A 27077-nucleotide genomic window follows, 5' to 3' on the forward strand; every position below is an offset into this window, starting at 1 on the left:
CTTTCTCAGGGTCACACAGCTAGCTAGTAAGTGTCTGAGGTCAAATTTCAACTCAGGTCTTCCTGATTCCAGGCCCAGTGCTCTATCCATTGAGCCATCCAGCAAGATTCAAATGAGGAATTACGAGAAGACACCCCCAAGCTATCCCTTCATGGATATGGGAGGTACACAAGTGTTACATAATACATGTCCTTTGGGTTTTTTTAATGTATTAATCAGTTTTGCTAATGTTTTTTTCCTCCCTAAGAAATACTACTTGTCAAATAAAATGGTTCTTGGGGTGGGGTGTGGAGGGAACAGCAGAATAGCTAGGTGATGCAGTGGACAGAGCGTCGGGGCTGGAGTCATCTGAACTCATCTCCCTGAGCTCAAATCTGGTCTCAGATACTTTCTAGCTGTGTGATCCTGGGCAAGTCACTCACCTATGTTTGCCTTGGTTCCTCATCTGTAAAAGAGCTGAAGAAGAAAATGGCAAACCACTCCATTATCTTTGCCAAAAAAACCCCAAATGAGGTCACAAAGAGTTGGGCATGGATGAAAAACAAAAACAACTCAACAACAACAATTGCTCTTAGGAAGAGGGGATCAAGGAAGAAGGATACTTGGGATAACGATGGTGATGTCAGTAACATTACATCAATAAAAATGTATTTTAAAAATAAAAAAATGAGAGGAATAACATCTGGAAAAAAGGCTACTGCAACAATCTGGGCAGAAAGGTGATTTAATAGCAGCCTCTATTAGGGCAGTAGCAAAAGGTATAGAAGGAAGACAACAGATTTGAAAGAAGTAGAATAAGAACTGAGATCGGGCTCTGCAGAATCGCTATAACATTAAGCATTAAGTCATCTACAAAAAGTACGTACAATTAAGTTTTACAGAACAAAAATAATCATTTTGTACATAGCAGAGCTAATAACTAGGATGAATTTTTTTATATTCACTGTCCACCAGTAAGAATTTATCATAATACCCTCATTACTAGATTGAGTAACTAGTTTCTGCAACAAAGTTGCCAACATTTTTGTTCATATTTGTTTTTAAAAAGTATTTTAAAGTTAGGCTTAAATGTGTCTTTGTTATGGACTTGGGAACATAGGATCACAATGGCAAGGGCTTCAGAGGACATCTACTTCCATTCCTCATTTTACAGATGAAGTTGCGGCCCAGACAAGCAGACTGACTTGCCTCAGGGATCAAGAGCCCTTGAAAAGCAAGACTAGAATCTGAACCTTATTCTCCTGACTCCAAATTCACTGTGTGTGTGTGTGTGTGTGTGTGTGTGTGTGTGCATGTCCGTGTGCATGTGCGCATGCGTGTGTGTAGATAGATAGCTAGATCAATCTGGGACAAGCAGTACAAAAAGTGGGGCTAAGAATTAAATAAAGAGGCAGAAAGCTAGCTTGACTTCAAGAAATCCAACTTCTCTCAGAAACAATGGCATACCCATCTTTCTAATACTGCTATCCTACCAGTGCTGTTGTAAAGTTAATGAGGCATGGAACACAACAGTCTCTGAAGAACTGAAAACCAAAACCACACAAAGGAGAGGAGTGTGATAGGTATGATGAGCAGACTACAGCAGGAACAACAGAAATCATTACAGAAATGTGTGACAGGAAAACAAAATGAGGGGTTCATGTGACAAGGGCAAGAAATGACAGGTATACAGCCTGAATGTTCCTGTTGGTGACAAGGGAAAGTGAGGAAGGTCTCCAATACTGTGCCTAAAGCTTCTCCTAAATACAAAACCAAAAACTTACGCAGGAGATAGGCAATAGTCACCAAGGATGGGTGGGTATGAGTAGGTGACACTGTGGACTGCTGGAGGGAATATCTAAATAAATGAGATCAGAGTCTTTTGAGTATCTTACTATCATTATTAAAAGGAAGAATTGATAGGCTTGAAAAATTAACTTGATTAAAGGGATTCGATTAAAAAAAAGTACTATTTATGTGACTGATACTATTATCAGGAATGAAATCTCATGATGTGGTAACCCCTACATCAAAGCAGACTAATAGCTCTATATGACTCAGAATATCATCCCTGAGAGTTGCCATGACTAAAAAATTCATAAATATAGTCAATTTGGCACTCTTGGTGGAGTTGTGAACTGATCCAATCATTCTGGAGAGTAATTTGAAACTATGTCCAAAGAGCAATCAAACTGTGCATACCCTTTGCATTCCAAAGAGTATTAAAAAGGGGAGGGGGAATCTAATTATACAAAAATCTTTATAGTAGCTCTTTTTGTGGTCGCAAAGAATTGGAAACTGAGGGGATGCCCATCAGTTGAAGTATGGCTGAACAAGTTGTGGTATATGACTACAATGAAATATTACTGTGTTAAAATAAATGATGAGCAGGATGCCTTCAGAAAAACCTGAAAAGACTTATATGAATTGATACAAAGTGAAGTGAGCAGAACCAGGCAAACCCTGTACACAGTAACAGCAATACTGTATAATGATCATCTGTGAATGGCTTAGCTCTTCTCAGCAATACAATGATCCAAGACAATTCCAAAGGACTCATATTGAAAAATACTATCTACATCCAGAGAAAGAATTGATGGTGTCTGAATGCAAATTAAAGCATACTATTTTTCACTTTATTTTTTTCATGGGTTTCTTTTTCTTTTGGTCTGTTTCTTCTTTCACAACATGATGAATATGGAAATAAGTTTTACACCGATTGCACATATATAACCTATAGAGATCAAACTGCTTACTATTTTAGAGAGGGGAAGGGGAAGAAGGATGAAAATTAAAATTGTCTTTACATGTAATTGGGAAAAAATATTATTTAAAAATGTTTTTTTAAAAAATCTGGTTATGAGTCTTACCAAACTTAGGCTCATCTTCAAATCAGATACAGTCAATCACCAGGACTATTAATATCAATAGTCCAGTCAAATATTCATTTACATCTACTCCATTTTGCTTATGAAAAACACCAAGATGTCTCTGAATGTGACAGTCATTTCATTAAGTATATATAAGCACAATTCAACTTAAGATGCCCTTATCAACTGATTGCAGTTTCCTTTCTCACAGTGGCAAGGCTATGTGCCAGCTGCCTAAACAACAATGGAACAGCTTTAATTGAAACTGAGGGCCTCATATTCTAATTAAAGCAGGTCATTCTACTGAAACAGAAACTATGTGCTGATTCTTGACATGAATGTTAATTAACATTAGGACCATGACAAGTTTCTAAATATATTTAAAATTAGAAAAGTCACAAGTAATAACAGCTAGCATTCATAAAGCAATGTTTGCACTGTACTCTACAAATATCACCACATTTTATCCTCACAACAACCTTGGGAGGTGGGTGCTATGATTATCTATGTTTTACAGATGAGGAAACTGAGTCAAATAGAGGATAATTGACCTACCTGGGTCCATAAAGCTAGTTGGTGTCTGAGGCAGAATTTGCACTCGAGTCTTCCAGATTCAAAGTTCTGTGTTCTATCCACTATGCCACTTGTCTCATCAAGTTCTAACACAAATTAAGAATTTAAAATGCTTTGATTCCTTCAAAGCTCCTAAAATAACTACTTTACACTATATCTGAGGATCAGTATTATTCCCACTTCACACATGAATAGATTAGAATAGGAACTTGTAAGACTACTGGACTATCCATTTTCAGTCAATCAAATCCATTAAAAGATTTAAGCCAAAAAAAGTTCAAAACTAGTACTTCCCATTCTTTTCCTACATCCACAATTATTTATTTTTTGGTAGAGTTATTATATAACCTCATAGAACATTCAGTTTCCAAAAGAACAGCACTATGAATAAATTATTCTTAGACTAATAGACCTATCCCACCAAAAATACCTAAATTCTTCTGATCTGTGCTCTCATTAAAGGAAAAATAGTATTTTGTTTCAGCAAACAAGAACTGGGTTTAGAGGTACACCTTTGCCTCCCACAGAAGAACTTATTGCCTGAGAGTCTATTGCTTCTGCATTCTCAATCATCTCTCTAACGCTTCTGCCCTTCACTGCCACCAAGAATGCGGGCAGGTGGTGTACCCCACTAGCACTTTGGATTCTAACCTACTACCTATACTTCCCGGGACTGTCCATCAGTGGAAATAGAAGGGTAGTGATACTGCCCTAACTCTGGTCAGTAACCAGAATATGATCCAACATTCTCTTTGCCCCACAATTCTATGCCTGGCTTTGAGATTTCACCAACTCTTGCCACCAGAGACTTCAATTTACCACCAAGTACCCAGAAAAATGAAACTTCATTAATGCCAAGGCTGCTGTCCCACACCCCACTCCTCTCTTTTCTATCACTAGTCCTGAAGACATGAGGGTTTGGGGAAGGCTTAGAATTTTCACTTCTCTTGGGAGGGGATCTAGGAGTCTATTAACAGCACCAGAGCCAAATGGAGACTAAATCCACTCTGCACATTCTCATCACAACAATGCCACAGTCTTTTCTTATACCAATCAGATAAGAGCTTGATTTGAAAACATGAACAAACCCAGTCATGTGTGGAGACCCATCCTGCTCCACCATGCGTTAGCACTGATAAAAGAAGCAATATATAATCCCTTCATAAACAAAAAGGATGCAGAGGGGTAGAGTCCAAACCTCTCCAAATACCTGTAAAAATGACTTTAAATAAATTCTAGAGCAACAGAACCCACAAAATGACAGAGTGAAACAAATTTTCAGCTTAAGACAACCTGGAAAGGTGGCAGGAAGGGTCTATTGCACTGGGCACTGAATTCTTGGAAGCTGTGGCAGTTTTTAGACTTCTCAACCCCAAAATACCAAAGGCAATTTGGAAGGTCAGTAGGAAAGGTCAGTCATACCTGTGTGAGAGGGGAGCGCAGTCCAGTCCCACTCCCAGCCCCAGAGGCTGCAGCAGAGCCAGTAGCAGCAGTAGCAGCGGCAGCTGTTTCTGGAGCTCTAAGCCCACAGACTGTGAGGGGATTGAGCAGCTGATCAGAGAGGGACTGCAGGGATCTCTTTGCCAGTGCTAAGGCAAGATTCTCTTGCTTTTTCCTGCTTGGATCTGGGCTGCAGTCCTGGGGGCAAGGAGGAGTGCTGGTGTGGTGTAGTTTGTGGCAGTGGTGGAGAAGGAATTCTCCTCACATTCCAAGGCAGAAAAGAACACTTGAGGTTACTCGATCAGAGCACAGATGAGGGGAGAAGTAAACACCTCTTCTTTGATCGTACAACTTTGGAAGAGCTGATAATTTGCAGGTCCCTAAAAGTATCTCTGAAAATAGCTGCACAAAACCCCTGAAGCTTGGGACAGTACACTGACATCACCTCCCACACCTTACCCCTGACTAGAAGCAGAGTCCTACCTTGACAGAGTTCAAAAGTCAAAACAGCTCAAAAGTCAAGTAATTGGCTGGAAAAATGAGCAAACAGTAGGAAAAAAAATCAGACGATAGAATCTTACTTTGGTGACAAGGAAGATCAAAACCTACAACCAGAAAAAGACATCAAAGTCAAAACTCCTACATGCAAAGCCTTCAAGAAAAATCTAAATTGGTAGCAGGCCATGGAGGAGCTCAAAAGGAATTTTGAAAATCAAGTAAGAGAAGTAGAGGAAAAATTGGGAAGAGAAATGAGTGATGCATGAAAATCAAGTCAACAGCTTGCTAAAAGAGACCTCCCAAAAAATGCCAAAAATAACACCTTAAAAAATAGACTAACCCAAATGGCAAAAGAGATCCAAAAAGCCAATGAGGAAAAGAATGCCTTAAAAAACAGAACTGACCAAATGGAAAAGGAGGTCCAAAAGCTCACTGAAGAAAATAATTCCTTAAAAAAATATTTCCATTTTGAGTTTACTCTGATATGGGATGTGAGATGTTGAACAAAACTGTCAAGTGCTTTCCAGTTTTCCCATCAGTTCTCATTAATGCCTTTTTTTTCTCCCTTTCAAAAAATAAAACAAAATAATGTTTTCCCCAATGACACGTTTTCCCCAAATGAGAAACTACAAACCAATTCTTTGTACATGGACAAGAAACATTTTTATTTATGGACCTCTAACAATGCAGGTCAGCACCTTCTCTGCAATCTATAACCCAGAGTCTCAGGAGAGTTGGCTAGAGCACTAAGTGATCAGGGTCACATGTGTCAGTGGCAAACCTGTACTCAGGTGTTTTGGGCTTTGAGGATGGTGTGATAATCCATTGCTCTCTCTCTCTACATATCTGGATTATCCATGGTCAATTTTAAATTCCAGGCTAGTTTTTACACCTTTCAAATAATGACTCCAGGAAATTTAAAATAGAACAAATTTAATCATAAGAAAATTTGAGGTGGCAGATGATTGTTCTTTTATTGTATTCCATCAGAACATATAAAATGATCTCAAGACTGGCAAATTTTGCATTATTGCAGAGAAATATTATTCTAATACATTAACATATTGCTAAAATTGCTACTAGAAGTTTATACTACTCAGCCCAGGGTGACTAAATTTGAACATACCTAATGTTCAACTAAAAACCGATGAAACTAAAAACCTCTCTTATAACTCACTGAATTTCACCATAATTTGTAGTCGGAAGATTAAAGTATAGTCTGGTTCACAACACAAGCTCCATCTGACCTCTTGAGCAAGCCTTTCTCCCAAACTCTTAGTGTTAAAAATAATGACATAAACCACAAGTCAGGCTATTTTTACCCCACAAACAAATGCAGCCCTAAAAGACACAGAATGGACTGAATAGGAAAGGTTACACTCCACCAATACTTAAAAAATGATTACAAGGATTTTATAAGAAATTGGATTATAGACTCCACACATGACAGCTACTGAAGAAACATTCTGACGGGTGAGGCAGAGCAAGAAATGAGTTGATACTGATTCAAGAAGAAGCTATTAGGGATGAAGCACCATATTAGAAATCAAAGATGATATAAATGAATATTCAGAGCCTTTTTCCACTTGGCCCATGTACCCGTGTGGTACATGCACAACAGTGACTTTCTCATCATTCTTCCTATAAAGCTTACAGAATAAATACATACCTTCCCATTCCTATAAGATCAGGTATAATTCAAAGAAGAGACACCCAAAGGAGGATCAAGCTGGGTCTACCTACCAGCCCAGCGATGTTTATTATGTACCAAGTCCAAATGCCTTTCCATGACACTACCCTGATAAGAAGTCAATACCCCTACTGTCCCCTTTAGAGAACTGTCTGCTAAGATATAGACATAAAAATATAACTCATTCCTGTCTTTTGTTTCCACAGATCTGAGTTCATTAGTTCTATAACAAGTATGTAGATTTTAAACTACTATCCTCTGCATCCCTGTATGTGTGGGAATTACGTATTTTCAGTTACATGGTAAGAGGAAGTTTTCAAAATAAATCAAGTGCTGATGTTAGAGTCTCTAAGACCTAGGCCAAATCCTACCTCAGGTATCAGGTATGAACCCCAGCAAGTGACATTACCTCTTGGAATCTGGAGGAGACAATGGCAGCACCTACTTTAGAGGACAGGGCTATGATGGGGATCCCAAGAGATAAGGCACAAATGGTAAAGGGCTCTAGCAGCCAAGTTACATGTGGCTGGCTCTGCACAAATCAAAGGCCTAGTCAGAAATTATCTTAGAGAAAACCTTATTTTACCCATGAGATAAACCAAGAGTTTTGTTCAACTACTGGGTGTCTGTGATTCTTCATGTTTACAATCTTGTGAAGATACTGTTATGTTCACGGTTGGAGAATCCAGCAATGGTAGGAATTAGACTGTGTCAATGTGAATGGTTTATAAAAATTGTTTGCTAAAGATACAATTCTCATAATAAAAGTTCTACGAAAAAAATTCTATTCCAGTGCTTTTATTCTTATAGGGAAAAACAAAACAAATTTAAGTAAATAATAGCACAAGACAGTGTATTTATAAGTGCCAAAATAAGTTATTACTTATTACTAAGTTACAAACATTAGGAGAAGAAAAAAAATTAATGTCAGCTGGAAATGTTGAAGGCTTTATGGGTAGATAAAAATTCAAGCTGGGTTCTGAAGGTTGGGTAAAGTTTAATTAAAAGGAGCAAAGGGGAGCCACTGAAAATTTCTGAGTAGGAAAATAGTATGATGGCAGTATTTTAGAACTAATATTCAACACAATGGCCCATCACATCCCAAAGCTCTCATGATGAAACATACTATCCACCTCCAGATAGAGAACTGATGGATTCAGAATACAGACCAAAGCATATTTTTCTCAACTAAGAAGAAAGAGATCAAAATAGAGAAGGGTCCTGTAACAAAATATTTATAACAGTACTTTTTGTGGTAGCAAAAAAATTTTTTAAAAAATGGAAAAAAAAAAAGAGATGCCATTGATTAGAGACTAGATAAACAAATCATAGTGTGCTTCTTATTTTTTTCTCTTTCTAGAACATGATTAATGAGGAAAACTATTTTGTACAACTTCATATTTGTATTGGGGTTTCTATTTATTGTCTTCTCAACAGATGGGGAAGGAGGCAGGAGGAGGAAGAGAATCTACAACTGAAAATAAAACTGAATGGAAAGAAGATTAAAAAAAGAAAGAGTGAAAAATGACAGATTTTGAGCCTGCATAACTAAAGGGATGACATTGGAATCATCAACAGAAAGACAGACAAAGAAAAGAACAATTTAAGTGGGAAGATGGTGAGTTCAATGTTGAGTTCAAATGGCAGGCCTTTAGAAAAAAGTTTTAGAGTAGCAGAGATAGTCGAGTTGCAGGATGCTAAAGTCAACAGTAAAAGGAAATAGGGGCATCCAATATACACTACGCAGAATGGAAGGAGGATAAGGTTTGAGGGAAGGACAGAGAAAATGGTGGATGGATCAGGGTTACAGAGAGTACTAAGGAAATCAGATTTTACATATATATGGGATTATATATATATATATATATATATATCCCAATAAGCTCCAAATTGATGTGACCCAAATATAAAAAAGCACATCACAAAAAGATTCAAAAATGGAAAATGCTGTCTTTCACAACTAAGAACAAAAGAATTCCTTGAAGGCAGGGACTACTTATTTCATTTTTATCTTCCTATCCTCCATGCTTTATAGTGCCTGACACAGTATTTAATAAATGCTTGTTGAATAATGGCTGGGGAACAGGTAGGAAAAGGAATTCATAATTAAATATGAGACAGAGACAATAAAATTTTTTTAAACGATTATATGATGTGAAAAAGCTTGTACAGGAACAAAATCAACACAGCTATCTTAGGAACAGAAACTGTCAAATGAGAAAAATATTTCCATCAAACATCTGATAAGAGTCTGCTATTTTTAAGATATAAGGGTAATTGACATAACTACATAAAATTAAAAGTCCATTACCCAAAGGATAAGCGGGCATGAACAAAGGGCATGAACAGCTTTCAAAAAATGAATTGCTAACTATTAACAGTACAATTCTAGACTACTACCCTGTCCCTGGCTTCACTTTTTTCCCTTTCCAATTTTGACCCTATAGTTAAACAGTAAAACACTCTTCAATCTCATCTGTCTTCTTAAATCCCTGGCTCCCTTGTCAAATCAAGCTAATGTTTTGCCAAATCCCAACCCTGGATTATGCTCACCTATATGTACTTGGATCCTATTCCCTGTTGCTGAAGGTATTGGAGGAGCACAATAGTGTTGACTATTCCACAAATTCATTAGCCAACTTCAAATTTATTATCCAACCTCAAATCTCAACTGTGCCCTTGTTATAGCAAGCTCATACTTTTACTCATCCCTAACCAATTTTTGTATCACATTCTTCACAGCATCTATTCCAAGCCTCTTTTTCTTTCCCTAAGCATTCCATACCATCTGCTTCTGAGAGAAACATAGCTCATACTTGACTGACAAAAATGAAACCTTGAATTCCCTCTTTTCCCCTATTCAACATCTCAAACCTCTTGAAATCAATTCCTATTTTCTTCTTGTTTACTCCAGTCTCTGATGAAGAGGTGGGATTCCTCTTTAACATGTTCAATCCTGTACCTTTCATCCTCTCCCTATCAGCTCAGCAAGCAACATGCTCTTCCAACAGTCCCTTCTCTAATCTTCACACTTCCTATTGTGCTGGCTCTTTTCCTGGTGCCTAGGCACAGGCACAACCTCCCCAATCCTTAAAAAATCTTTGCTTGATCAAAACCATTTTCTCAGGCTACTGTGCTCTATATCCCTTCTCTTTCACAGATAAACTCCTGTTAAAAAAAAAAAAAAAGTTCTCTGCAGTCAGTGCCTCTAGTTCCTTTCCTCTAACTTCTCAAGCCTTTGGTATGTTGTTTTTAACCTCATTCAACTGAAGCTACTTTCTCCAAAGCTACCAATTACCATATTTTGCTGCATAATCATTGTACCCTGGTTTTGTTTGTTTTTTTCAGTCCAAAAATTGGTTTAGCATAACCTTTTATCACGTGATGGACCACTTAAAAGGTAAATAGAGCAGAAATGTATTCACCAGTGGTAAATGGATACACATTTATCTCTCATGTATTGTGACCGGAGAGCCTAGAATTCTCAGTACCTAGGCACTGTCAGTATTCAATTTTAACTACATTCATGAGTATTCTGTGCATCCTAATCTTGCACCAAAGACAGTTTAGTAACGAATAGCTTTTAAGTAATATGGCACGATTTTTAAAGCTTGACATAATGGTACACACCCCTTTGACCAAAAATTGTCATAAAATCTGCAACAATTATGTGGTGAAATACATATGTCTTAATTCTCAAATCCCACGGTCTTTTCTTCATTAGCTTTTCTAACCTTAATACTGCATACTACCTTCCTATCCTCCTGAATGTTTTTTTTTTCTAAATTTTTGTTGACTCTGGCTATCAAAAAGACACCAAAATAGAACTAATATTTTCTCCCTCAAATCCTCCCTAACACTTACTTTCATTATTTCTGTCAAGGGTACATCTATCCTTCTAGTTGCCCAGATCTGCAGCCTAAAAACTCACAACTCTTCACTCATTCTCCCTGATTTCACATATACCATTAGTTGCCTGTCTAGTAGATTCTACCTTTACAGCAACTACTGTATTTATCTCTTTCTCTTCATTCACACATCAACCATTCATGTTCAGGCCTCTACCACAACTCTCTCTCTCTCTCCTCTCTAATCCATCCTCCACATAACCTCCATACTAATCATCCTAAAGCAAGGATAGGTCTGACCAGGGCACACCTACTCCAAAAGTTCCAATGTCTCTATCCCTTCTAGGATAAAATAAAACTTTACAGTTTAAAGTCTTTCAGAATCTGGATCCAGCTCGACTTCACGTTCCAGCCAAACAGGCCCCCTTGCTGCTCCTTGTACATGACGTTCTAACCTCTTTTCTCCCTGCACAGGCTGTCCCCCTAGACAATACACTGCTTCTTCACATCTCACTTATAAAATCCCTCAAAGGCCATCTCATCTGCTAAACGAACTCTTCTCTGACTTCACAGCTATTAGGACCCTCCCAGATTACTTTGCATTTTACTTTGTGTATATTTTCTATATATTGTATCAATCAATAAACATTAAGCACCTACCATACGCTGAGCTCTGTGCTAAACATACAAAAAGAGGCAAAGACAACCCTTACTCCCAAATAGCTCATAAACTAATGGAGGATACAAGATGCAAACAAATATATATAGATAGATACAAATTACATACAAGAAAAAAGTAATCAGTAGAGGGAAGGCACTAGTAATAGTATACTGGTAACTCACATTGACATAGCACTTTACAGTGTGAAAAAGTTCTTTCCTCACAAAAACTCTGTGAAACAGATTGAACAGCCTGGGTCATGTGTTCAACAAGATAAAGAACTAGACATTTCTCAGGTGTCCACTCTCAAAACAACCCCAAAAGAGTAATTATACACTAGAAGTAAAGAAATTACCACTGTCTCTATAGGACAAGAAGACCAACAAGGTGAATTAACAGTGACGAATGCTACTGGATTTTAAAGGAAACACCCAGTTAAGGCCAGTATAATCTATCCAAAAGCTAGTTGGGACAGGTACTGAGGTCAGTGAAAAGTGCATTCCTCAAAGTAGGAGGAAACTGCGATAACTTTGAGGTTCAGTTCTCAAAGTAATGGTACCAACCCTGATACTCACTTGCAAAAGCAAACTCAAGGTCTCTGTCAAGTGCCATATTTATTGTATATCTTCTGGTGCAGAAGGAAATCTGGAAGGAAGACTGGGCAGAAGCATCCTCTTACCCTTCTACCATAGCCTCTTAGCTCATGGCCTGGAGGTTTGGTCTTCCCCTGCTCAATTTGCTCATGCAGCCTGGGAACAGGTCACACAGAAACCCAAGGCTGTGAACAGCACCATTATTACTTGCAGTATTCATATACTTATTAACCATTTAAGGTAAAATTATACTACATTTCCATTAGGTTATTTTTCTTTTTATATGTTGCTATCGAAGTTTTTCAGTCTTGTGTCCTGACTCCATTTTCTCCATAAGGCATGCTTTTTTTGAGTGATTTTTGCATAGAGCTTTGTTTTTTAGGAACACATATATCAAATGATAGAATTGACTGTATAAAGGACAAAAGTCACAAACCATCAAAAATCTCGGGAAGAAGGAAACCGTTAAAAATCTAGAGCACAAGCAGATTTATAAATCAACAGGGTAGAAATTAAAATCAGAAACCAAGATGATTTCTAAAAGACTACAACTAACTCTAAATGAACATTGTAAGGCAAAGGAAACTAAATCAAAACCTCATCAAACACAGAACCCTGTGCACTCCCCAAAGTATGATGAACTGGCAGGATAATGTTCCTGAATGGTTAGAGACGAATCAAAGACCCTGAAAGATTGAAGGTGAGAACAAGTGGCAGAATTTATGTCCTGCATGGCAGAAATATTTAGTAGAATAAATGAATACACAGTGATGAGTCTTTCCAAAGAAGCATAAGCTAGATTAGAAGAACAAACTGGAAATATATTGAAGTGAAGGAAAATCTGGATAAAGAAAAACCAAAGGAACACACAATTAACATTAAAAGAACATACAATTTTTTATATAAGCAAAACACATTATCTCAAAGACAGGATGCATGCAGAGACAACTTAAAGATCATAGGCTTCCCATAAGAACATGACAAGTTGGGTAGGTATTATGTGCATTCTACAGAAGAGAGAAATGAAGAACTATGAGGTTAAATGACCTGTCGATGACTCCAGAACTCATTTCTGAAGCAAGATTCTAATCAATCTTTCCTAATTTCAAGTCTGACTCTATCCATTACACCTTGATGGCATTTAGATAGAAAACCTTGGAGCCTTCTTTAACCTGCAATCAAGGAACCTCTTGAGTTTGAAGTAACCTTAGAGACAATCTACTCTAACTACCTGCCCAAAAAGGAACCCAGTCAACAAAATCTCAGACAAGAGGCCAATGAACCCAGGAAAGCTTGCCACTGCCATCTCACAGAACCTTCAATCTTTGTTAAGTTATAATCATTAAGAAGTTCTTCTTTAGAATGGGCTAAACCTAACTCTCCCTGTAGCTTTTATGTTCTCTGCTTTCTGGACCCCACCATATGAGCTTCAATCTCTTCTAGATAAGACAGACCTACAAATATTTCTATGTAGCTATTTTTGTCCCTCTTAAATCTTCTCTTTCTTAGTTCCTTCATCCATTCTTCTATGGCATCTTATAAGACAGTCCATGTAAACCTCAAAGTACTAAATAAATATCAGTTATTACGATGATGATGATAGCATGCTTCTAGTCTTGGTCATCCTCCACTAAGTATGATTCAATTTGTCAATGTTCTTCTTAAAATGTCCACTCCAGATCTTAAAATTCCAGGTACAACCAAGCTTGGAACCAAAGAAAAAAATACAAGAGATCATACCTCCCCCATTCTCTTACAAATCAATCAGTTAAAAACATTTATCCTACTATGTGCTATGCAGTGAAAATATAATTATAAAGAATGAAACAATGTTTATTTTCACAGAGTATATAGTCTAATGGAGACTGCAAACCGTGTGTGTGTGTGTGTGTGTGTGTGTGTGTGTGTGTATTCTGTATAAACATAGCACAAATAAATAAAAAACATATACCAAGTTGTTAAATACAAGGTTGTTTGGGAGGGACAGTACTAGCAGCTGAGGAAATCAAGAAAGGGTCCTAGAGTTTGAGCTATATTCCAAAGAAGAAAGGGACTTGGAGATAGAAGAAAGGAGGTAGTTCAGGTACGGAAACCGTCTGTACAAAGGCAAGGAGACAGAAGATGGAGTGTTGAGTGTGAGGAAGAGAGAAAACCAGTTTGTCTGGATTTATGAGAGCAAGAGCACTGTCCAATGAAGACAGAAAGATAGGTTGAGGCCAGGCTGTTAAGGACTTTCAATCAGAGTGGTTTGTATTCTATCCTATGGCAACAGGAAGTCACTGGAGTTGACTGAATAGTCATATGGTCAGAACTGTGCTTAAGGAAAATTATTTTTGACAGTATTGTATAGGACAGACTAGAGTGGCAAGATATTGGATGCAACGAGACAAATTAGGAGACTGCTACAATAAGTTAGGGGAAATGATGAGGACCTACACTATGGTGGTAGTTAGTCATGTGAGTGGAGAAAAGCAATCAGATAAACAGATGTGATATAAAAACAGAAATAGCAAGTTCTGGAACTGACTGAATATGAGAGACGGTGAAGAGAAGAGTGTAATGCCAAGGTTACAAAGGTGGGAGAATAGAAGGATAGTAGTGAGACACAAACAGGAAGTTCAGAAAAGGGGTTTGTGGGTAGAGACAATGAGTTTAGTTTTGGACGTGGTGAATTTGAATAACTGGGACATCCAGTTTGCCAATTGCTGAAGCAGGATTGAAGCTCAGGGGAGAAACTGGGAATGAATAGTTACATCAGAGAGTCATTTGAATAAAGATGATAATTAAACCCATGGGAGGTTAAATTATAATAAAGAATATAGATGGAAAATACAAGAGGACTGGGTCGGAACCTTAAGATACACCTCTAGCTAGGTCTGATGTGGATTATGCAGCAAAGGAGACTGAGGAGGTTTGGTTAGACAGACAGGAAATGAATTGGGAAAGATCAGTATCAAGAAAACCCAGAAAACAGAGCATCCAGGAAGAGAGGATGGTCAGCAGTGTAAAATGCAACAGATAAAGATAAAATGGATGAGGACTGAGAAAAAATTCACTATTCAGCAATTAAGAGATCATTAACATTGGAGAGAATAGTTTCAGGTCACTGACGAGGCTGGAAGTCATACCACAAGGTGACGACGAAAGAAAGGAGAAAAAGACAAGTAGAAACAGCAAATATAGGCAAGTATGACTGAAAAGGGGAGAAGAAATAAAAGGACGACTGCTTAAAGGAACTGTGGAACATAGGAGGTTTTTTTAAGGATGAGGGAATATGTTTGAAGGCATTAAGAAAGTAACAGAGGATAAGGAAAGGTTGAAGATTCAAAAAAGAAGAAATGACTGATGATGCAATCTGCTAGAGAAAACAGGAAAGGACAGGATGAAGTGTATATACGTATATACATACATACATATACACACACACACACACACACATATATAAAATGATTGGCTTTGGCAGATGGAAAGGCCACCACTGTCATAAACTTGGGACAAGAAGGAAAAAACAGTAGATGAAAAGAATAAGAGAAGAGATAGAGATAGTTCTGGCTAAATGGCCTCCATTTTCTTAGTTATTAGCAAGGTCCACAGCTAAAAAAATGAAGGATTGTAGAAAGCTTAAGGAAGGAATCAAATATTAAAACAGCTCCAGTGGGGAGTAAGACAAGGAAATCAATTAAGGTGGAATAAAAGGACTGTCCTGTTGTAGTTAGGGCCTAGATGATAATAGATAAGAAAGATGAGGGACAATGGATATGAAATGGTGCAGCTATCAAATTTTTCAGTGTTGGTTTTTTTACCCACTGATTATCAACAGAGAGATAAAGAGAGTGAGAGTGAGAGTGAGTGAGAGAGAGAAGAGAGAGAGAGAGATCCCTCTTATTTTACAAATAGAGAACCTAAGAAATGGACATCAGCTAGTGCCCAAGGACACACTCAAAACTGAGTCTAGGTGTTTTAACTCACAAAAGCCTGTTTTCTCAATTGCCAGAAATCATACTTTTTCCCCCTCACACTTCACACAGCACTTGGCTTGAATTTCTCTTCAGCACTTATATGGTATTGTAATGATCTTGTGCATATCTCATCCCCACTTAGCAACCCATCTAGGATCTGTTCCCAATTTTGTACTCAAGATTTTGACATCCCTAGAATGTGGCTAATCATTACTCTCAAAGGTAACTCTGAGGCCTAGATTCTTCATATAGTTTCTCACAAGCCCCCTCTATGATGATTCCAATTAATCATCATCAAGTAGACTTAATTAGCTTTTTAGCAAGGGTATTTATTAAAATAGCCCAAAACCCTAAGGTACACTCTCCCATAAATACATGTGAAGAGTGAGCTCAAACTTAAGAGTACAAAGGAAGTGAGGCACACATGTAAGATATACCACACCTGCAACAAAAGGGTAACTCACATCTACTTGTACTTTATGAGCTAGCAGTCCTTTCTTGAGCGCAAAGCCAGAATTCTTTCCTGGTGCAAAGGGTCATGATCCTTGAAGCTGACTCCCTCCTTGGGGAACTTCCTTTCCATACATTTGTTCTCATCTGTTTGTCACTCCGCTCCCAGTTGGTTATATTGTCTCCTACTGATCCAATCTCTGATTCCAGCTGGATCCAATATCTGACACTGGTTCAGTCTCTGATAACATGGTCAATGGGGTGGGGAGAGGAGGGAAGAGGGAAAGACGGAGAAAGAAAGATACAGAGAGCAAGAGAGAAACTCTTCTCCACCCAAGTAGTTCCTTCTCAAAGGCTTAGGTCCAAAAGTAGAACTGGAATCCTTAACTCCAGAACTTGGATAAGCTCCTTGGGAGTGGGAATTGTTTCATTCCTTATATCTGGATACCCAGTACCTGGCACATAATATTTGTTTAATAAATGACTGATCAACAGTTCAGCACTTGAATGACTACTGAAATTCCTCTAGACATTTAAAGTCCTATAGAGAGAGGCATGGTTAGCCAGGCGGCTGTTCCACTTTTTGACCCAGACTTTCTCATCTCATAAAGAGATCACAGGGTATGGATAATCTTGTTTATATATTTAAAACTTTACTTTGCCCTTATGTTAATTATATTAATGGGGGTAGGAAGGGAAAAAATATGCACTCTACTCCTTTACACACATATTTGAATCTAAGTTGCCTGAAGACAAAGATTTGTTCTTATCCAAACTTATCTCCCAAGAAAGTGCTATACACATAGTGATTAATACACATCCATTAAATGTACCCCCATCAAGTAAATGTAAGAAAAGTGACGTCTATTACAAACATATATAAATAATTACCAGATTTAATTATTCTTTTTTTCTGTACAATTTTTGCACAACCAATATTTTCTAAGTGTTTCCTCTTTCCCCTTTAAGCACATGGAAAGGAAGATATATCTAAGTCTGCTAGCAATCAGGAAGCTTCTTTACTGATTAAAAGTGTGTTTCTCATCATAAGAAAATCGATGTCAGTTGAAAGTGTTCAGCTAGGTGAATACTGAAGAGAGGGAAGAGTTCTGGTAAAGAATATATTCTCAGGTAAGCCAAAATAAGGGACAACATAATGGAGCATGGGTTCCAAGCCTAGAAAATCATCAGACTAAAACTTAGGTCTGGAGAATTTCAGTTCAAGAATAACTTAGCTAGTTCAGGCTTGGCCTGTACCGGATAATTTTATATGTCTTTTTGATCACCTGCCACTCTATCCTTGATATTTTTAATATGCTACTCTTTAACCTTTACAACCCCCCCAAAATAAAGAAGAGTTGTATTTAGAAATATCAAGATTAAGAGTTACAACTAAACAATTAAAAGTTCACATGATCCAAAGGTAGGGAAATATAAAAGACAATCATCAAGGAAATGTATTTATTTAAATGTTGTAGTTCGATAGCCAAAATATCAGAACACGACCTATATTAAATACTTTTAGAAAGATTCCCCCATTACTCTTTCTTCAAATACTCTTTCTTCAAACCTGAGGGACTAAGGATGAAATTTTTAGTATTTTTTAGTGAACAGAGTCCAACAAAGTGACCATTCATACTTTGATCTGTCAAAAGATCATCAAGGTGTCCCAAATCGATGCCAAGAATAATTTTGACAAAGAGAAAATTTGTTATTTAGATTACCAGCTCAGCCAAACAGTATTCTATAGGTAGTTATTTCCAGCCTGACTTATCGGCTTCATGGCTTTCTGACTCTAGTAAAATGAGCCTTCTGCCTAAGCTTTAAGGATATAGAGAAAGTTAATAAAAGATCAAATAGAATACATGTAAGCACAAAAGGTAGCAAACTGAAACAGAAAATAAACCGTGGGTTTAAGAAAATTATATATATATATAAATGAAATTCTTTACTGAGCTTCATAATTAAACACTGATTAAATGAGAAAATACTATATGATCCTATTAAAATTGCTTATAATATAGAATCATGAATTGAGATCTTTCCAAAGTTATTTAATATTATGGGTCAAGCGTTTGGACATAGTACTTATAAGAACAAAAAGTTTAAATAAATGGTGGCTTTGACCAACTCATAAACTCTTTTGGAAACAAAACCACAAACATCACTAAGTTGGTGACACTCAGTTTAGTTTTGAGAGTGAGGGGTTTGAGGAAGGATGGTTAAAGTCTTCAGGTTTAAATATGCAACAGTGAATCAAGTTCATCTTAAAGCCAAAGATCTTTAAGACATTATTCACCCAGGGAACAGATAAAGCACAAATGTTCTCATCATCCCTTACCAACATGCCTCAAATCAACAGCAATATTAATAAGGACTTATACTTTGGTCTGTCAAAAGATCATCGAGAAGGTATCCCCAATAATTGCTTAAACATGACAGTCATTTTGACAAAGGGAAAACTTGCCCATAAATAATATTTAGATCAACAGCTCAGCCAAACAGTATTCCAGTAGTTAATTACTTCCAGCATTAATAACCACATCAAAATTAGACTTTGTGCCTTTCATAGTTTTTTAATTCCCCCACTAATCTTTTGAGTCAAACTACTCAAAGACACCTCAGGCCTCTGTTCTCTAAAGCAATAACTAGATGTAAAAACTTGCCTCTATAATCTTTAGTGAATAACTCTTTCTAGATAATTTTATTTCCAGACACCAGAGGATCCTCCTCCCTCTTCAGTTTACATGTTTTTCTTAATAAAAAAAAAAATTGGACAGAAATCTTTATAAATAGCATTGCATTTATTACCGACTTCTTAATATCATAGAGAGAACATTATTTAAGCTTTCTTCAATGCTGAGAATCATAATAAACATAAATTACTGGAACATCATTTTACCTCCTCTCCATTTGCTCTAATTCTTGTTATCTAATACCACACTTGGATATATGACACTTTATTTCTGATTTATCTTTTGTCCCTAATTTTAAGACAATTTAAGTTCTTTGCTTGTGTCCAATCTCCTGGATTACATGGAATCCTTCAATCCTAGACTCATTTCTCTCTGTCCCACACTTTTTTAAAGTTCCCATTTGGGGATATTTTATACCAGTTTAACTTTCTAAGGGATTTTTTCCTAAGCAATCACCAAAACAAAAATAGTATCAGAAAAAATTATATTTTTAGTGGAAAAATAAACGGATTAGGAGTCAGGTAACCTGGGTTCAAATCCTGTATCATCCATTTTCTAGCTGTATGATTTTAAGCAAGCCACAACCTCTCTGAGTCTCAATTTTCTCATCTGTAAAAAGTAGACATCACCTGTACCTACCACACAGAGTAGTTCAGATGATTAAAAGAGATTTAACTATGAGAGTGGTACATGCTGGGAAAGAGAAAGCATGGCTACCACTGATGAAGTGTAAAAATTCATGCACAATTCAAAAGATAATAGGTGATTCCATATTGGATGCAAATAGCAGAGTTCTGGGAAGAAAAAGTAACTAGATCAACAATAAAACCAGCGGACCTATGAGAGCACATAATATTTCCCTTAGGTTTTGCCAGGATCATGGTTAAAAGTGAAGAGGAGAAAAAACTGAGAAATTTTGAAATTTGAAAATTGAACTGGGAGAAGCTTAACAAGGAGAATAAGACAGGAAGAAAAGAAAAGACAAAAGATACCATAGGTATATCCATTTTTTCCTCTGAAAGGATTATGAAGAAAAGGAAGGATAAGGCAAGCTTCTCTCAAAAGAAGTCACCTGCCAGGAATGCTGACAAATACTGTAACCCCTGCTACAAGGGAGGCTGAGGTTGGGAGGACTGCTGGGACTCAAAAGTTCTGGGTTGCAGTAGGACTGGGCCTATCAGGCATCAACATTATGTCCAGCACAAATATAGTGAGCCCTTGAGAGCAGGGAGGGGCTGGGAGGCTGCCTAAGGAAAGGCAAATCAGCACAGGTAGGAAATGGAACAGGTCAAAGCTTCTGTGCCAGTAAGAAAGAGGATCAGCCCATGAGTGGCTTCCATACTTCAAGCCTGGGCAAGATAGATCCAATCTCAAAAAAAGGTGCCTGTAACCTCTATGTTACATAGTTACATCTATGTAACTATGTCAACTACCCAAGAGCATGCCAAGATTCCTGGGCATAGCTGGTCCAAGATCCAAATGAAAAGAAAAATGAAACTGACGTGATAACATCTGTCCAAAGGAAAGCCACCTGCAGCTGTAAGAAAAGGGGGGAAGCTGTAAAAGGAAACTCTTAAGAAGAAATGGAGAAAAATAATGATGAACTCAAGGTAAGAAGGCAAAGAAAAACTAAGAAAACAGGCAAGAATGTCCAACAGGTCATACAGCAAGAACACAATTCAACAAACAATGAGTTTACTCCTCAAAAGAGAAGTTCCTACCCATGAGGAGTTTACATTCTACTAGAGGAGCAACCCGTGTACAGTTAAGTAAATGCAAGATCATTCGATAAAGGGCAAGAATAAAAATCTCAGGGAAACCATCATTTTAACTGAGGAAAAGAAAAAGAGTGGTCTTGTTTCGAAAGAAAAGAAAATAAAAAGGCCTACAGTAAGTATCTAAGTAAGAGAGAAGAAACCTAGAAACTGGCACAAATGGAAAAGGACAAAAGAATGGATTGAGGAGATGAAGGAACAGAGGGAATTCAAAGTAAGCCATAAAAAAAATTCAGAGAAATTCCAAAGACTATGAAAAATAAATGAAAGTGAGGCTGTGTACTACAGACAATATAAGAAGGTTGAGTGGTTAGAAATGTAGCCTATGTAAGTTGTTCGGAGAGAAGAAAATGGGGAAAAGCAAGAGAGAAAGAATGCAAATTTAAGTTTGGTGTGCTTATGGAAAACAGACAGAGGTCTGTAGAAACTGTTTCTGTTTTCAGGCTGCAAATTAAAGAACTGTAAATAATTAACATGTAAATAGTTTTCAAATAAAAACCTGTAAACAGCAATTGAGAATATACGAGAATATTTTGCAGGAAAAACCTTACAACCACAAAACATTTGAAAAATGTCAAAGCTGAACATAGTCCCTTTCTTAAGAGTGTTCTTTGAGCACTCAATATTAAGTATAACTTTTTGACTAAGAATGTTCTTAACTCTTTTTGCCATAGGGAAGTTTGATCGTAAACTGTGATATAGCTATTAAACAAGCTCCTTCAATTTATACATATGACGAGCCAACAGTAGAGAAGTTGTAAAGGTTAGGAGGAAAAAGATGTCTTAGTATCACTGATGCCTCCTACACACAGCCACAATTCCTTCCAGGATATTCTAATTGATTTTAGAACTATGCAAGAATACATATCCTACTCCCTGATTAATAAGATTGTGCTGCCTAACTGGAAAAACGGGTGAATCGTCTGTGTTTCCTGCTTTATCTTACCACATTTTACTCCTTTTTTCTTCAAATGTGTTTCAAACTCCTTTCATTTGCCCCCAGGATTAGATTTATGAAAAGAATGCTAGCAAAAAAAAAAAATGATATTCCTTATGCATATTATTGAATTAATCAATTCTAATTCATTTTTCTTCCCAAATGGAGAAATGATCAAGGGTGACTAATCAAATTTTAAATCTCTCACAGGGAAGTAAATAATCCTCAAAACATTTATGGTACTCTTTTGCCTTCCTTCTTTCCTCTCCCTCTATTCTCAATACCACCTTAGACTTCCACATTTTTCCATAACCTAACAACCTCTCCTCACTCTTCTGTCTTTCTTCTCCACAAAAAGCAACAAAGAGTTTTTCTTGGAACTGGTGCAAATCTTAAAGCTTAGGAAAAGAGGAATGACAGTGGAGAAAACCGTGTCAAAGAATAGAAAAGGGGGGAAAACACCATGAGAAGGGCTCAAAGGAAATGAAACAGGAAGAGCATCATGGGAAGAGATTGAACCCGGTGATATACCACAGTAGTTTCTCTTTGCTCTCAAATTCTATTATAATCCTTTCCCTCTTTAAAATTCATTTTATATATATATGTATATACATATGTATACGTATGCACGTACGTATGTATAAAAACAAGCAAGTATTCTGAAGTAGTGATTTTGAAGTTAATGTCCATTTCATTGTATAAAAAAGTAACCATTTTCCTCAATTTTTGAAATTACCACTTAACCTACAATTCCTACAAGCAACTATTACATGCTAGATTTTCCAGGAGAGCCCACATTTCTAGAATACACACACTTTAACAAAGTATAAAAGGAATAGCCTTTGTCAGATGATGTATTCTAACTTTTTGGTTTAGAATATATGGTGATTTTAACTATGCCCCCATCTTAGAGCAACACAAACTTTGCAGTCTTTCAAATAAAAGTTAATCAAGTCTATTATATTTGAAAAAGCATATTACCACTAGCAGTTACAGCCCTTTTTGCAATCATTCATTATATCCAAGCTTTCCTATTCATGTTATGAAGATAGCAAAATGAGCTTAATAGTTATTACAAAAATGAAGCGAGCATCTTTTGGAAGGCTGCCTAAAGTAAACATTTTAGAATTAAGAAAAAACCGCGTAACTCCTCTGAGACTATCAACTATGTTTCTTCAGGTGGGATCAGTCATCAGGAGAATAACCTAAGTATGAGTTGGCTTTTTGTTTGCTGATATTTTTTTTTCTCCAGGAGAATGGCTAGGTTGAGCTAAATGATTAATAGTTTCTCACCTTGTTCCCCTGCGCACCTGACACTTTGGTCAGGGTTAAGGATAGTGGCTTTGGAACAAAACTGTTCTCTGAGAGACACTATTGTCTTATCAGACAGTCAGACCTCTAACCTTCCTCTTATTAGCACCAAACAAACCTTTAGATTTTTCCATCACACAATTTTAAAAAAATTCCACCAAGAAGAACTACGATAGAAAGCCTGATGATAATTGATTTCTGGAATTAAATATTCCTAGTACTTCAATGGCGAACACATGTTCAAATCTGCAAAACTTAAACTTCACTGTCATGCTAGCTCCACTAACTACAGTTGAGTGATTTTAAAAACCACTGTAGACGCTGTTTCTTCTGCTAAAGGGATTCCAAAGGAAGCAGGTGGCCATTTCCTCACAACCACCTCCCCTACGGAATCAACAGTTTGAGGCTGCAGCCCCTTCCCCTGGCAAGTCAGTAAAACAGATATGACACCAACCTTCCCTTTCCTTCAATACTGCCCTTACCAAGAAAGCTCAATTATTGAGCAGAAACCAAGACAGACTTTGGATTTTATCTCATTCACAAAATCAAGGTTATACCTCAGATTTACTCCACAAGTCTATATTCAAGTACCTTTTTAATCATCTCAATGTATTATCACTCAGCAAACTATTTCAATAACCCAATTATGTCAATACTGTTGCACAATGTTTTGTAATAAATTTTATCTGAAAATAAATCTTATGAAATTACCGAATTGACAGAGCTTGATCTTTTTCTATTAAGTTTACTATAAAATTTGTTAGGCAAGACCACCTCATGTCTTAATTCAATAATGAAGCTGCTGAAGTTCTTTTAAATCTCAGTCTTTCCCTGAAGATTTTCCCTAAAGAGGTAAAGTATAAAAGTATAGGCTTTGGAAGAAGGGGAAGTTGGGGAGAGGAGGTAATCCAGAACTGCTCAGTAATAACAAAATGCTCAATGAAATAAACAGAGTGAACGGTAAAATAAAGACACCGTCCAAAGGCTGTATTTTAAAAATTGGTAGGAAAAGTCATCTACAAACAACTTAGGTTTCAATACTAACTAGACAGACACATGTACACACACTGATAGACTCACCCTGCTTATGCTTTTCTGACAACAGTCCCAGAAAAACAAATCGGCAAGCACATACTTGTCTCATCTTTCACTTTGTTGACAATAAAGCAGGGCTCACACAACAGTCGGGAGGGTTGTGAGTGCAATGATGGGGGGGGGGAGACTGCAAGGGATGTTATAGAAAGAGAGATACAAGGACTAATGTTTCCTACGCTTACTAAGAGGCGAAAGATTCGAGATGCGGGAATGCCATAGAGACCAAATGAACAACAGGAAGGAAAAACACAAAGCAACCCCTTCAAATGTGATCAGACGGCAAAGGAGCCCCTCATGAAAGATTTTGCTCCAAACATCCGTTCTGAGACTCTCCAAGCAAGACATGGGAGAAGGGAAGCGACCTGAGGGCCCCAAGAAGCAGCCGATGGACGCTGGCTAACCGGCCACTTCGGAGGGAATGTGTTTCTCGCTTTTGTAGCCAGCTGACACATTTTGCCAGAAGTACTAAGCAATTAGCTCTGTAACCCTTCATCTGATGAGTCACAGCTCGAACCGAAGGGCTTAGGCGAACACGTCCCGGGCCGGGTGGTACACTAACACCTCCAGAGGGGTACCTAACCCACCCCGGGGGCGGGCAGGCACGATCCAGGGGAAAGGTCGGGTACCCCAGGGCCTGCCCCGGACGGAGGCAGCTGGCCGGAGATGCTGAGGCCTCGGCCCGAGCCCCGGGGAATGACAGCACACATGACAGCAGACACACACACACACCTGGGAGCCCGGTCTAATAAACACTCCCATCTCCCCCGCTGAGCGGCGTCAAGCAGCCTCCCAGAAAGCCGCCTGGGGGCGAGCTCTGATGCGGGGGAAAGGGAGCTCAGCGGGGGGTCCTGGAGTCCCGCCACCTCGTACTTACTTTCGTCCTGCCGTTGATCTTGTAGTTGCCCAGCTTGCCGTTGCAGTGGCGGATCAAGTCGTCCATGCTGCTCATGAGCCGTCCGATGGTCTCGCAGCCCGGCTCCTTGCCTTCGATCCAGGTGATCTTGTCGCCCCGGATGTCCTTGGAGGAGTCGCTCTTCTGGCTGACCAGCTGGCCGTCGGTGAACTTGCCCGTGTCGTGCAGGGCCCGCACCTCCTCGCCGATCTGCTGGCCGGTCTCCTTGCCCAGGAAGTCGTCCACCACGCAGATGCCGTGCTTGTTCATGCACGGCACGATGTACTCCAGCGCCAGCTTCAGCGCCGGCAGCGGCTTCGTCTGCCCGTTGGGCCTCAGCATCAGCCCCAAGCTCGGGGGGCTCAGCTGAGGGCATGCCGACCCGCCCGGGCACAGCGGCGACCGGCCCAGCGACTCGTCCCTTCCGGACTCCGCCTCCGCGGGGCCCGCCGCCGGCCCCTGGCTGTTGACTGCCGCTGGAGGAGGCGGCGCCGCCGCGGAAACCGCGGCAGCCTTGGCCGAGGAGGCTGCTCCCTCCGGGGCGGCCGCGGAGCCCGGAGGCGGGGGCGGCGCCGCCCCCGTGCCCGCGGCGGCGGCCTCCGGGGAGGCGGTGTCCCGGCGCTGCGGCGGCGCTTTCTTGGCCTCCTTGAGCCCGGCCCGGCCGCTCTTGGACTGCGGGCAGGCCCCGGGGGGCTGCGGCTGGGGGCGGCCTCCTCCGCCGGGCCCGTGCTCCGCGGCTCCCCCGCCGCCGTGGCAGACGAGCTTGTGCTTCTTCCAGTCCTGGCGCTGGTGCTCCTTGCTGCAGTAGAAGGAGCTGCGGCAGCGGCTGCAGCGCAGCAGGTTCTCCATCTTCCCGCACAGCTCGCAGTACTGCCGGTCCCGCTCGCTCGGGCTCAGCCCGCCGGCGCCGCCGCTGTCATTGGCCATGGCGGCGGCGGCCCCAGCCGAGCTCGGGAGAGTAACGGGAGGGCGGACGCACGCCGGGGGAGCGGGGAGTGGGCGGACGGCCGGCCGACGCGGCTGTTACTGCGCCATGCACCGCCGCCGCAGCCCGCCGGGCCCTGGCCTCCGCAGCGCCCCGGCCCCCGCGCAGCGCCGACCGCCCGGCTCCCGGCCGCCGGCAGCCGCCTCACGGCCCGATCCCCGCCACCGCGAGCGGCCGAGGGTTACCTTGGCTCGCTCGCCGTCCTCTCCTCTCCTCGCTGCGGGGGGCGGGGTGGGGTGGGGTAGGGAGGGGCGGGTGAGGACCCAAGGCGAGGGTCGCGCGACCTACGCGGCGGCGGCCGCCCTCGCCTCTGCGGCCCTGCCAACCCGGCCCGGCCCGGCTGGCGGAGGGGAGAAGAGGGCGGGCGGGCGCCACTCGCTCTGCGCGCTCTGCACGTACACCACGGCCCCGCCGCGACCCGGGCGGGCGAAAGGGAGGGGAGGGGAAAAGAGGGAAGGAGGGAGGGAGGGAGGAGATCACTCACACACGAGCGCAGCGAGGCGGCGGCTCCCGCTGCTCTGGCTACTGCGGCGGCGGCGGCGGCCGTCGCTGCAGCCTCCTCCCCCTCCGCCGGCCGGGCGGGCGGGGCCGGGCCGCGGGCGGCGGGCTGCGGGGCGGCCGTCCTCTCCCCGCTCCCCCACCCCCACCATTCCGCAGGGCCCGGGGCGGAGCCTCGAGATACGCCGGAGCTGGAGGCAGCTCCCCCGGGGAGAATGTTAAGCCAAGGAGATAGGAGAAAAGCAGGGACACACCTCACCCCCCCACCCGCACGCACACACGCACGCCGCCAGCACCACCCGCGTACCCATCCACTGACCTGCAGTT

At 40.2% G+C, this 27077-nt stretch overlaps 1 protein-coding gene across 1 annotated transcript in view; it reads right to left on the reverse strand.

Annotated features, from left to right (window-relative positions):
- Window positions 1-26730, reverse strand: part of EGLN1 (egl-9 family hypoxia inducible factor 1) — a 62639-nt gene extending 35909 nt beyond the window's left edge. The window contains exon 1 of the mRNA XM_072647479.1: window positions 25250-26730. Coding sequence (XP_072503580.1) covers window positions 25250-26194 — 945 coding nt within the window. The 5' untranslated portion in view covers window positions 26195-26730. The remainder of the gene's footprint in view (window positions 1-25249) is intronic.
- Window positions 26731-27077: the final 347 nt, after the last annotated feature.

This window comes from Notamacropus eugenii, chromosome 2 (assembly GCF_028372415.1).
Source record: "Notamacropus eugenii isolate mMacEug1 chromosome 2, mMacEug1.pri_v2, whole genome shotgun sequence".
NCBI classification, from domain to species: domain Eukaryota; kingdom Metazoa; phylum Chordata; class Mammalia; order Diprotodontia; family Macropodidae; genus Notamacropus; species Notamacropus eugenii.